The sequence below is a fragment of the Ascidiella aspersa genome, chromosome 3 (assembly GCF_963924565.1).
Source record: "Ascidiella aspersa chromosome 3, kaAscAspe10.2, whole genome shotgun sequence".
NCBI classification, from domain to species: domain Eukaryota; kingdom Metazoa; phylum Chordata; class Ascidiacea; order Phlebobranchia; family Ascidiidae; genus Ascidiella; species Ascidiella aspersa.
The window spans coordinates 14,044,382-14,058,058 of NC_139449.1; the positions used below are offsets into that span (position 1 = coordinate 14,044,382).

The 13,677-nt window shown below is 37.5% G+C and overlaps 1 protein-coding gene across 1 annotated transcript in view; it reads right to left on the reverse strand.

The window, feature by feature from the left end:
• Positions 1-7,148: 7,148 nt before the first annotated feature.
• Positions 7,149-13,677, reverse strand: part of LOC146160327 (RNA-binding protein 26-like) — a 28,656-nt gene continuing 22,127 nt past the window's right edge. Inside the window, exons 20-24 of the mRNA XM_083383894.1 lie at positions 13,565-13,669; positions 11,204-11,422; positions 8,325-8,411; positions 8,159-8,239; positions 7,149-7,780 (exon numbers count right to left, since the gene is read on the reverse strand). Of these exons, the coding sequence (XP_083240020.1) occupies positions 7,493-7,780; positions 8,159-8,239; positions 8,325-8,411; positions 11,204-11,422; positions 13,565-13,669 (780 nt within the window). The 3' untranslated portion in view covers positions 7,149-7,492. The remainder of the gene's footprint in view (positions 7,781-8,158; positions 8,240-8,324; positions 8,412-11,203; positions 11,423-13,564; positions 13,670-13,677) is intronic.

Below are 13,677 nucleotides of genomic sequence, written 5' to 3' on the forward strand. Positions count from 1 at the left end.
TTCACGCATATTCGCTCGTGTTACTTAGTTCCAGCATAGAAGCATAGAACTATGGTTCCAGCAATATTTAAAATATTTTTATTTCTATCTGAAAACAAAATAGGGTCGCAATATAAATTCGGATTTCGTTTTATCTTATTTGGGGACACTTATTAAAAAGGTTGGAGACCACTGCCATAGAGCAGCGGTTGTCAAGTTTCAGAGGGTCCGGAAGGAGAATTAGTCTTTAAGTTTTTAAACTTTAGTCTGTAGCGAAGTTGTTTTTATTAATCGTGTCCAGTTAGAATAAACTGCGACACGCCAAAACGAAACACGTAGACGAGACACAAGGAAAAAGGCAAAACAGGAAAAAAGGCGTTTCTCACAAACGTAGGCGTGTCGTCACTACACAGCTCCCCCCAGAAACGACTTATTTTTGCGAGGACGTCCCCGTTTTTTAATATTTGGGCTTGGTAAGGGTTGCGAAACATCAATTACTGCTGGCTTCAAACGGTCAATAGACACAGTTTGTTGCTTACCCCCACATATAAAACAAAATATTTTTCATGGCGTTCTTGGACCTTAAAAGGACCTTCATATGGGGGATTAAGTGGGGGTCTGCAAGAGTCTTTGCGAACGAAAACAAATTCACTGCGTAATAACAATTGCGGTACAGAATGTTTAATGTTACAATGGCGTGATGTTGGCACTGGTAGCAATCTCGACAGTGCCTTGTTCGTATACTCGATCGGAGGGGGTTCCTCGTGCGTAGGTGGGATGAAATCTCCTGGAATTGGAATGGTTGAGCCACAAACCAATTCGGCGCTGGAGGTCTTCAGATCTTCTTTGGGCAAGGTACGTATACATAGAAGCACCCATGGTAACTCATCGCACCAATTTGCGTCCGTTAGGCGTGCAACTAAAGCAGTCTTGAGGTGCCGGTGGAAGCGTTCAACCAGGCCATTTGCTTGTGGATGAAATGCGGTGGTGCATTGATGTTTGGTGCCCAACATTTGGCAGTCTTCCTTCCACAAATTAGACGTAAATTGTGGTCCTCTGTCTGATGTGATAAGACTGGGAACTCCAAATCTGGCGATCCAATGAAACACTATCGCCCTTGCACAACTAACGGTTGTGGCTTCTTTCATTGGAATTGCCTCTGGCCATCTTGTATAGCGATCTACTATTGTAAATAGATATTTTGCACCTCTTGATTCAGGCAATGGACCGATGATGTCTACATGTATGTGGCTGAATCGTATGTTTGGGACAGCAAAATATTCCAGTGGCGCCTTTACGTAGCGATGAATTTTCGACCTCTGACATTCGATGCATTGTTGCGCCCATAAGCGAACTTCTTTGTTAATTCCATGCCATGCAAATTTGTCAAACATAATCGTCTGTGTAGTACGCACAGATGGGTGACATAATCCGCGTACGGCATCAAACACCTTTCGCTTCCAGCTTGAGGGAACGATTGGTCGGGGAGAACCGGTTGATGTGTTACATAACACAGTAGTTTGCGAAGTGCCAATGTGAATATCTTCAAACTTGAGTGATGTCACAGCTGTGCGATATGCTTCAACTTCGTCACAATTTTGAGCTTCTGCTAACTGATGATAATCCAAATCGATTGTTTGCTGCCGGACAGTTGCCATGTACGACCGAGAAAGAGCGTCTGCTACAACGTTGTCCTTGCGTTTTATATGTTGCACATCAGTTGTATATTCGGAAATATTGGTCAAATGCCTTTTGCAGCTGACCAAGGTTCTGCGATCTTTTTAAAAGCGAATGTCAAAGGTTTGTGGTCGGTATATTCTGTAAAAGCTCTTCCTTCCAAAAAATAGCGGAAATGTCGGATTGCTAGGTGCAAAGCGAGTAATTCTCGATCGAACGTGCTGTATTTCTTCTCAGCTTGTCTTAATTGGCGACTGAAAAACGCGAGTGGCTGCCAGGATCCATTAACCCTTTGTTCTATAGGACACCGCCTACAGCATTATCTGATGCCTCGTCCGTTGTTAAAGATACAGGTGCTTGTGGTTGTGGTTGGGTGAACAAGTGTCACTGCTTTTGCCAAAGCAGCTTTCGCCTCATCAAAACTAGACTGCAGTTCTTTAGTCCAAACCAACTGCTTGGGCTTATTAGATAGAGCTTTATAAATAGGTAGCATAATGCTTGCGGCCGAAGGAATAAAGCGATGGTAGAAATTTACCATACCTGCAAATTGCTGCAAACATTTAATCGTTTGTGGGCGTTGAAAGCGGCGAATAGCTGCTACCTTGCTTGTCAGAGGTTTAGCTCCGTTTGCGTCAATGTGACCAAGAAACTCAATGTGAGTTTTACCAAATGAGCATTTATTTAAATTAACTACCAGTCCACTTTCAGACAATTGTTGAAAAAGCTTCTCGAGATGTAAAAGATGCTGCTTCTTCGATTTACTTGCTACCAGAATGTCATCTAAGTAGACAAATGCAAAACTGAGCGTCTGACAAATGCTGTCCATTAATCGTTGGAAAACTTGTGCCGAGTTCTTCATGCCGAATGGCATTCGCAGGAACTCGAACAAACCGAAAGGCGTTATAACTGCCGTCTTCGGAATATCTGCTTGTGCTACTGGTACTTGGTGATAACCTTTGACCAAGTCTATTTTGGAAAATACCTTCGCGCCAGCCAGACCTGCCGAAACATCTTGAATGTGTGGTAGTGTGTATCGGTCTGGTTCTGTTATCGCATTTAATCTGCGGTAATCTCCACAAGGGCGCCAACCTGTGCCATCTTTAGGAACCATGTGTAGGGGTGAAGCATCACGTCGGGGTCACCAATATGTAGCGAAGTTGTTTTTATTAATTGTGTCCAGTTAGAATAAACTGCCACACGCCAAAACGAGACACTTAGACGAGACACAAGGAAAAAGGCAAAACAGGAAAAAAGGCGTTTCTCACAAACGTAGGCGTGTCGTCACTACAAGTCTATGTTTTAAACATTATATTGGTCATCAATATTGTCTTTATGTATGCTTTATTATTCGATCATATACCGTGTTTTATAATGTCTCTCGTGACATCACAAAGCATCTATTATGCTGTAGAGCAGGGGTGTCCACCATGAGGCACGCAACCTAATAAAAAATGGCACGCAAGTCCCCCCAAAAAACAGCCAATTGTCTAAAAAGCTAAATTTATTATACAGCCAATTGTCATTGTTTATTCATAATAGAAAACAATCTCAGCAATTACGACAACAAACAATTTCTTCTGATATTATAACACTATACTATTTTTATTTTTTCTATAAAAAAGCGCTTTTGACAATATAAGAAAATAATTAGTTATTAAACTTTGGCATGGTAAAAAGTTATAAGATAAAAATTGGCAGTACGTCGGCATGTTTAAGTTGGCCACCCCTGCTGTCGCCCATTACCCGCTGTCAGCGCACTAGTTAAAAAGTTGTTACTTTAGAAAGAATCGTTACTGCACTAGTGTACTACAATAGTTTTGAAATCGCTGTTCTAGAGATATCACAACGGACTCCAGTAATATGACCGAGTTAAGAACAACATCAACGTCGGAAAGGAACACAGTTTGGAATAAGATCGAAAACAGACTAAGACCTAATAGTCGTATTACAGTTTAAATTGAAATAAGTCCGAAATCCGTCGGAATAAGACCTACAGGCTATAGGTCAAAATCAGGGGGAAGAAACACTTTATCAGGGGGAAGAAACACTTTATATGAAGAACACTTTATCAACCCCACCCACAAGTACATCACTAACTTCCCTAATAGGCTAATCCTAAACCATTTTATAATCCCAACCATTACCCCTCAATAACCCAAAACAAGACCAAAAATCCGGTGCTAAAATAGCGAAGGCCTAACGGCACCGGTGAAACTAGGGCGTCCAAACCACAACGACCGATGCCTGACCGACGGACCCCGATCGTCCCATACCCCAGTGCTTCTTAAACTTTCTTAGTTTCGTTCACCCCTAGCATCTATCTCTAGATTTCATTCACCCTTGTCTCATAATATGATAAAACTATCTCGTCTATATATAACAGCACAAAATGACTTTGTACTTATTTGTACTTATTCTAGGGCTACCATATTTTTAGCACCCAAAAAGAGGACATTTTTTTGCCTGCAAGTAAAACGAAAATAGAATTGTTACGTTTGAGAAATACGTGCCATATCCACAACTTTTTTCAGCAGCGGCACCCTTTGTAATTTTCCTATGACTTGCACCCCTACGAAAGCAATTTTAAATTAAATATCGCTGAGACAACTTAAAAAATAGTGTAGCTTTTTGTCGGTCGCGCGAAGCGCGAAAAAAATTGGATTTTATTGGTTGAATTGGCGCTAAACTGTAAAATCAGAGGCTTTTCGCAAAACATTTCGTCCCCCTGTTGCTAGCCTGTTATCCAATTATATAAAATATGGATGAAAAATAGTTCGAACGGTGGATGACTTTTATCGTTTATCTATAAGTTACTTTGTGCTCAACAAAGTAAACAAAATAAGATAACAGAAGATTCGCAAATTTTTTTTTGGTAGTTTTAATGTTAAAGTTGGCAAAAACAGAGTTTGTACAGCGCTGAAGAAGTGGTGTACAACCAAAACGAAAACGATACCATTAAAATCATAGCAAAAAATTTAAATATTAAGTTAGAGCTTGCCTGCCCCCCTACGAATTGCTTGGAGCCCTAGAAACCCTTTTTAAACCAGCAATTCAGCATCTTTCATGGCTTAAGTATTTGTGGAAATAAATACAACCTCTCGCCTAAAAGTCTTGTTAAAAGTATAAGCAACTAACTCGAAATGCGAAAAAACAGGACATTTGGGCATTTTTGAGCGTCCTCGGAGGACCATTCAGTTTTCGTAAGAAAGGGGGACAAATCCTTCTATAAAAGAAGACATATGGTAGGCCTAACTCATACACTCAGTGCAAACCAACTTAACTATTACAATAAGCAAAAAAACACCAAAAAACAACAGGTTTTAGTCGATTTACTTCAGAAAGTTGTTTACTAGTGACTATAGGATGCTCCTGAACTTTCGTTCACCCTTATTCACCCCTTTTGGTAGGTTCACCCCTGCAAAATTTTTATTCACCCTGGGGTGAACCATTCACCACTTTAAGAAACACTGCCATTACCTAGCTCTACTTACAGTTCCGGGAACTATTTTAGACATTTAGGCCTTATTCGGATGAATCTAGGACGTATTCTGGCAGATTTATGCTTATTCAGACGAATTTGATCTTATTCTTTACTGCATAGGCCTTGCTGCTTATTTGACTTTATAAAAAAACAAAAATTCGTAATTTGAAAAAACAAAAATTCGTAATTACAACTATATAGTCCGGCACTGCAGTAGCAAAATGACTTTGAATAAGGCGACAAATTTGCTTCAGGGTCCAATAATTTTGTTCAGATATTAAAGTCCCGATATCAAGAACTTGATGAAAGAGGTACAATTTTAAGTGGCTGTCGTTACTGAAGAAACCTCAAGAAATAACCTTGCTTCCGTATTACCCAGATGAAGTTGATTCATTTTTCTGCACAGCTAAAAGAACCGCCAATTTAACGACGAAAGTAGCAAAGGAGATATAAGTGTTATACTTATTAATGAAAATAAGTTCATGTTTGCGTTCTGTTGTATTAAGGATACCTTTGTCTGATCATTACTCATTGTCATGGCGAACGCTCATTTTCAGTCTTTAAAAGATTACTGAACCAAATGCGTTCGTATATGGACCAAAATACGTTGCATTCCTTAGCTCTAATAGAAATTTTAGAAAAAATAGACAGCTATAAAGTTTTTAACAGCTTTGCTTTGTCTAAACTAAAGCTAGAACACATGTTAAATGAATCTGTTTGATAAGTGAATCAAAAATCCTATTACATGTTGGAACAATAAACATAATAAAAACGACCAATAGGCCTTAATGCCCTACAGCCCCAGGTCCATAAAAACCTTAATCCGGATTTTTTAAGATATTTGCCGGCTTGAGATATATAAAAGTGAAATCCTAAACATGCCAGAAGTACTAGACGAAATACCCAGCGTTACATGAAGTATTTACCAGTTGAAAAGACCGTATATGGCAGTATACCGCCAATGTAAATTAATTACAGCTGAACTAAGCGCGATAATTTATAAAAATTAGTGTGACAATTAACATACAACCAAAAAGTAATGTTGTGAGTTGTAACGCAATTTTTTATCGTTTAGTTTGCTTTATTTGTGTAAAATAGCCTCAACTGTCACTTAATTCGTTTTCATATATGAGGACTAAATGTTAGAGGCTTTTTTTCTGCAAAACGACATTAGGTTTTTCGCAACTGCGGAATCAAAGAACACAGGCAGTCGTGTTTTCGGTGTTGTGTTATACCAGCGGTTCTCAACCAGCCATAAAAACATTTAAGGTGGGCCACAGACCAATTTAAAAAAGCTAGATTTAGTTTCATTTGTGTCACTATATTTAATTTTACAGGAATAATGGCTTGGGGAGTAATTAAAAAGGAATGTAAATTTATTGTTCAGCCGCAAGTATCTCACCAATGCACGGTTGAACAAATAATTTGTTTTAAAATATGTTCTGCTGTTTTGCTCTAAACCTATTTTACAGTTTTTTCTTTCATAAATATTTATTAGGCCACAGATTTTTTTGCAACGTAAATGGGCCACGAAAGAAAAAAGGTTGAGAACCACTGTGTTATATAGTCGACTTTGCTTGATATCTAAGCAAATAGAAAATACGGATTGCTTACTGTTCAGCTGCTACAATAAACGCGATACTTTTAAAACTCTGCGTTGAAGGTGGTTTAAAACAATGTGCCATTAAGCTTGCACAGATATTAATTATTCTCGGTTGCTTTGTTATACAAAACCGTGTAGGTTTCCTTAAGCCTAATCAAAGTAGGTTAAGAATATAATTTGTGCGGTTGCAGTATTGTTTGATGTAAGTGAGATTGAAGCAAATATGAAATTGGGGAACCAAACGGCGTCCATTATTTTTTAATTTCCATAAAGTTTTTAAAAACAACTGTAACGTACACCATCAGGGTATAAGTTCGGTAGTTTGCGCTGTTAACAACATAGCGGTAAGTTCTTTTACAGTTTGGACGTAGATCGCGGTGACTAAAAAGTATTTCGTAAGACTTCGTAAGACAAAGGGCCTTGCGCTCCGCCACCGACCGATAAACCACCAAAAATATATTAGATTTCGAAACAGGAAATAGGCAGGAATGTCGCCAATAAATCATTGCAATTTTAAAGAACCTAGTGTCTTATTTAAAATACGACATTAGTTTAACCTTGTATTTACAGCAAGCGCAAGAAAACATGTAAACGTGGTGATTAACGCGAACATCGTGAGGGTAGTCTTCAGGCGTGGCATCTCCAAAACAACAGCACTTTGACAAAATGTTTACCAACAAAAACAATAATAATTGCTTTATCTCCCTTTACGAAAATTTAAAAATAGTGGGTATTGTCCATGATATGGTGTGTTAATGCCTCCAAGATCTTTCCTCTTCAAGTGTTTCTTCTTCATCCTCTAATTCTGCCCCAGCAAGAAGAGCCTCTTCATCTAACTCTTCCTCTAATAATCCTCCATACCCATATTCGTCATCTTCTTCGGGGGGAGTATAGACTGCCACGGGGTCGACCACTACCGAGATTTCATCATCTTCTTCATCATCTATGACCCGCTCCTTGTCTGACTTATCTTTTGCTTCTTGCAAATGAGCAGGGCTAAGACTTTGACTTTGAGGCGGGATACTTGATGCTTGCGCAACCTGCAAGTACAGCGTGACAGTACGGAACAACTAAGTACACAAAACACGCCTTGGATATTTAAAAACTTGTTTAAGGTTGAAAAATAAATTAAATTGTAAGGTTGAAATTCAAGAGTACATCTTGAAAAACACAATAATAGCAAGTTAAGCGTTGGTTTATACGTTATTTAAATAACAAAACCCTTATTGCTGTATCTCGTGGATCAGTAATCATTAACTTTTTCACACTACAATCTGTAAAATTTATTTATTACAACGTTTTTCAGCAACACTCTTGATCATAAACTTACACATTTGGAAACAGTAATAACCACTAGGTTAGACAATTGACAGAAGTACAGAAATATCGAACACGAAAATAAGAAAAATTCAACTTACTGCAATCGGAAGCTTGTGAGGTTGAGATGTCCAAACAATTATAAGATTGCGAGTTTTAAACGAGCTACCCTGCGACGCTGCCTGCAACATTTTGGAAAACAAAGAACTGAACGTGAAAAAAATAAATGTTTTCATAAAATTTATCTGTGTCTTAAAATAAGCATACCTGCTCGGCGTCGTATCGGTTTTTATATTTCACAGTGCAGGTAAGGTCATCTTCGTCAAACGAGAACGTTTCAATTTCACCGAAATCCTGAAAAGATTTACGTTGGATATGCGAAGTACACATAAAACAGACTAGTTGCTTTTAAAAAACTCTAAAGTTGCAAATTAACTGGGTATTTTTCCCTAAAAGCTAAATGCAAAAACACTGCAGAACAATGAGGTGTCACCACCTAAATGGCAAGTGCGTTTCATAACTATCGGGTGCCGGAAGCACCGTCCTGTTCGTCATTATTTTTGTATTTCTTATGTCTGCAAATACATTTTTACATCAGCTGGGAACACTTTAAAATTTGCCTTAGACTGAAGTACCAGTAATATGCCAATCACTATTGGTTTGGTTGTGATAAAAAGAGTAATATAAGCGTTTAGAACTTTCTGTTTAGCGACAACTAATTTTACGTCATAATTAGGGCGAATATTTTTTGACTTGTCAAAAAAAAGTTTTTTGTCAAAATTTACACGTTAGGTCAAAATTTGTAAAAAATTTGTAAAGTCAAAACAAAATAAAAATGCACATAAATCGTTTAAAAAATTAAAAAAATATATAGTCAGCTTTTTGAAATTCTCGTCGTTCAGTTGTTTTGAAATTTATCGTTCAATTTTATCACAAAAATTTGTTTTGATTTGTGTTCAAAGTCATTTTAACCGTATTATATATTTATTAGAGCAATATACGGTATAAAAAACGCGTGATTAATGTTGCCTAGCTCAGTGGTTCCCAACCTTTTTAGCTTACGGGACCGGTAAAGTTTCAAAACAAGTTTTGCGGATCGGTGGACCTTCAAAAATAAAAATCAACCCAAAATTTAATAACGCAACAGTTGCAACTAAAACACTGTTATCTTTCACATACAACTGGTCTTAAAAGTTGAAGACTTGAACGAGTTGTAGCCTACTTTTGAACAGTTAGCCAAAACACTTGCAGCATTGTGACGATACAATGAAGTCCCAAGTAGACCTTTAACTCAGGGTTTCCCAAACTGTCGTCCGTGGACCATTGGTGCTCCGCGACGACTGCACAGGTCACACATATATGTTGTACAGCAGGGGTCGACAACCTACGGCCCGCAAATGTAATTTATCTTTTGACAAACTAGACACGAGTCCATTTCTCATACTTTTTGACAATTTTAACGCTTTAACGATCTTTATACATCAGGTTTGTTTACGTTATGATGTTGTTATTTGAACTAGATTAGCGCTTCTTGCGCTGTGGAAGACTGACTGCCAAGTGCCAAAGTGCGTCGCATACAAACGTAAAAAACGTGTTAAAAAATATTGAACATACATTTTTACTTTTTATTTTTGAAATGTAATAAAAACTTGCAAGAAATTTGAAAGAAATTCCGGTAAACCCCCCAACGTGTGGACTCGAATTTTGAACCTAACAAACGCTTTTTGTCCCGCTTTGCGCCAACACTGCCTCCTTAAAAGTAACTAAACACGATTTTAAGTGCAAAAACATATCCGAAGCCCGCCTGATTAACAGTTGTTCTAACATTTTAATAACATAATTCGTAGTTAACATCTTGTGAGGTCCGCAGAGACCTTTCTGAGTTTGGTTTTAGCCCGCGACTAGAAAAAGTTTGCCGAACCCTGTTGTACGGTATGTGTACTCTTTTAAAGATAATTAAATTGCCGCAGTTATTCACAACTTATCGAATTCGAAAGCTTTTGCTATCCTGTATCGTAAATCTTACTTGTTGCGGTTTGAATTTATGATGAATTAATGATTTAAGCAGAGGGAAGCAATCTCATCCGTCCCATTGATGTTGTCAGTTTTATAAATATATAAAATTTAGTTGTATTTATTTTTGGCTTTGTATTGCGGTCCGCGAAAAAACAGAGTCACAAATAGTGGTCTGTGGTCCAAAAAAGTTTGGGAATCCCTGCTTTTACTCATATAAGTTACGTGACAATGGTGCAAATTACGGAGCTGGCGAACTTCTTAATTTGATGGATAAGCCTTCAACATCTTGAGTTTTGCAATTTAGATTTAAAATTGTAATACATTTGGCGGACCGGCAGGGGAGTTGACGTGGACCGGCACCGGTCCGCGGACCGGCGGTTGAGAACCACTGGCATAGCTCATTTAAAACAATATATTTCTAACAGGTCAAAATTTTGTCAAAATAAATTATATTTAGGCTAAAATTTGTCAAAATTTTAATTTTTCAGGTCGTAAAGTAGTGCACCGCAACTTTTTTGCGGCTTACTATATATATGTCAATAGATATACTAAATAGGCAATTAATTAAGTCAAACAAGAGCAAAAGGAGAGTTTAATTATTATTTAATGCGCCAAAGGCGTCAACATTTTCACGTATTACCTGAAAATTGTACTTCCTTTCGAAAGCGGTTCAGAGGACTTTTAATAGTACTCAAAAAATAAAACTCGACAACTCTGCATTGTAGTTTTTTGGCCTATTTTGAGCAACCTAATTTAATTTATACAATGCGAAGTAAGGAGTTAATAATGTACCAAAAACTGTAATAGTTTTACAATGATATTTCATGGGTTGCAAGGGAATGGATAATTAATTTACCTATCCGCTTGGTATATATTTTGAACACCTTTGTTGTATAGTTTAAACGCGCCATCACTTGGTAGTTTAGTTTGTTTAAAAAAACTATTTCATAATTTGACTATCTGCAATCAAACGTAACAACGTGCAGTTTAAATTTTGTTACTTTTCTAATATATTAATATCTCATTGTGGGTCGGTTAAAAATGTCAATAAAAGTGGGACACGACCGAAAAAAGTTGGGAAGCAGTGATTTGGCAATGCATAAAACACATTAAACATCAAATGGACTTACTGCGAAATGTGTGATTATTTCTTCTTTTTCTTTGATAAAAAATCCCGAAATTCGAATTTCACATGGTCGTCGGTCAATATTGGCACCTGCTTTGATAAAACGATGAATATTTCCTCGTCCACGGCCAGTTCGACCTCGAAGTCCACCACCTCGAAGTCCACCACCTCGGCCTCTCAACCAGCTGCCCCTGTATGTTGTTACTAGTCCAAGTGAGCTAGCCTGCAAAAAGGGGAAGATTAGGACTGTCTCGGTCTGTATGGATTTCAGCAAGAATTGCTCTATTCAGCTAATGTATATATGACATTCATAGCAACTGGTGAATGTCATATGTGGGTTTGGCAAACCGTCCATTCCAGGATTGGGCATTCTTTCCAGCGAGCCACATTCGAAACGTAAAATGTTGGGGCGGGCCGGGTAAAAAATAGGATCTCAAATACAAATACAACCAACATGACGTCATACTGTGACGCTATAAAACATGTAAGCTTAAGAAACCTGTTATTACTTTGATAGTTTTCTAATGTGTTCAAATGATGTTGAATGACGAGAACAAATTGCTGTTATTTGGTTTAAAATAACTACTTTAAATAAGAGGAGATAGTGACGCACTAAGCACACAAAAACAGATTCACATTGCTTAAAATATTGGCATTTATCAAGTTGTCCGGCCGACGGCCGTTGATCCAACAGCTGCAAGGTTGCGCACGCAATATACCTAAAAAGGTAGCACGGAGCTCTAACAAACTTGCAATGGGTTCAACCTTTTTAAGGTTTTAAGTTGCAGATGTGTTACTTATAATACAATAGCCATCAGCCAGATTGTAAAGACGGTATATATGAGGCGAAACACGAAAACATTGCATTAACTAAATTAAGTGGAAAAAACGTTAATCGGTATGGTTCAGAGATTGCAAACCAGCTGTTACAGTGATTTTTGTTAATATTTTAGAGACGACATTCAACAACGAAAAGCATTTATAAATACTAAGTTTGACAAACTTTGCCACAGAACAGAGGGCGCGTTTTGTCTGTTTAGATGTCCAAAAACAAATCTCGTGAAACAAACCACAAAGACAAATTAGGTTCACGAATCGCAAAGAAAAATCAATTAAAGTATTTCAAACAGGCAAAACATAGGATTTGGGGGGTGGTGACTGGATCCCTGGAAAGAGTGGTGTATGTTACAATCAAAAATATAAAAATCTTGTGTTTGGTTATTAGCCTTACTAATTTCCATGTGAATTAAAAAAACAAAAACAGGCTAAGATAGAATTCCAGATGTGTTGTCAAATCAGCGCAGAAAATGCCAAAAATAGTGTTTTAAGGATAATAAGTCGCGGGCTGGATTGAATTGCTTGGCGGGGCGTATTTAACCATGTCTGGTTTATTCAGTCAGTTCGTCTTTACAGTATGGTAAGAATTCTACCTAAAGCGTCCAACCTAAATTTTAAACAATTTATAATTGTATTAGCTTATGGGTTTCCAAACGTCCTGTGACCCTATTAAGTTACTGCGTTCTGAGAAGCTGTTTAGACTTTGTTTGGACACTACAGATCAAAATTTGTCTTACTGAGGGCCGCAAAAAATGTTTTAAAATCAAATATATTTATTGCATCTGCCCCATGCTAATTTTAAGTGTAGATGTGCACAAAGGTCTTTTAGCAGCATTTATAAATACAAATAGTATAGAGTGAAATCGGCGCCCACTTAATTTTAATATTTTTAAGCGATGAAAATTTCACGATTTTATAACAACTTTTTTTTTATTTTAGCGGCAACATTTTTTGGTTATATTTTGATTTTCAATCAAGAAAATTGTGGCGAAAAGCTTCCAAACCACCAATTTAAGACAGTAAATTTAATATGCAAACGTTGTTTCATTGTTTGCGCCGCAGGCAAAACGTTGGAAATAATAAGCGGGCCGTAAGTGTGTCTGTAAAGGGCAGCATACGATCTGGAGACCACAAAGTAATAATAATAAATGACAATTGTCTCTAAATTAGTGTGTTGAAATTTTCCCGGATTTTCGGTGAACTAATCTAAAACTGAGACAGCCTAATTTGCATAGAACATGCAAAAACAATTTGACCACTTGCCTTTTTTTTATGTTTTATTTTAAAAAGGTCTCGCGAACGCAATTAATGATCCGGAGGGCCGCCAGTTTAAAACCACAGGTACAGATAAACCATTGGTTTGTCGGCGAGTCAGGTTTTCTTGTCATGAAAACTAGAAGTTAATTGATGTTTTTTTAGGTTTAATGAAGACTTTAATATCGGGCCTCCAAAGTAAGAAAAACTCGTGACCTGTTTTTTTATGCAAAAAAGGCGATACACATAATTTTCATAGTTAATTAAACTTTACCTCGACTTTAAGTTGACTAAGTTTCTTTTTAAGCAAAGACGTGTTTTCTCCATTCGTCGAAGCATTGTAAAGATCCAATTCTGCGTCGAGAAGTTCTTTTTGGGTCTATAAGT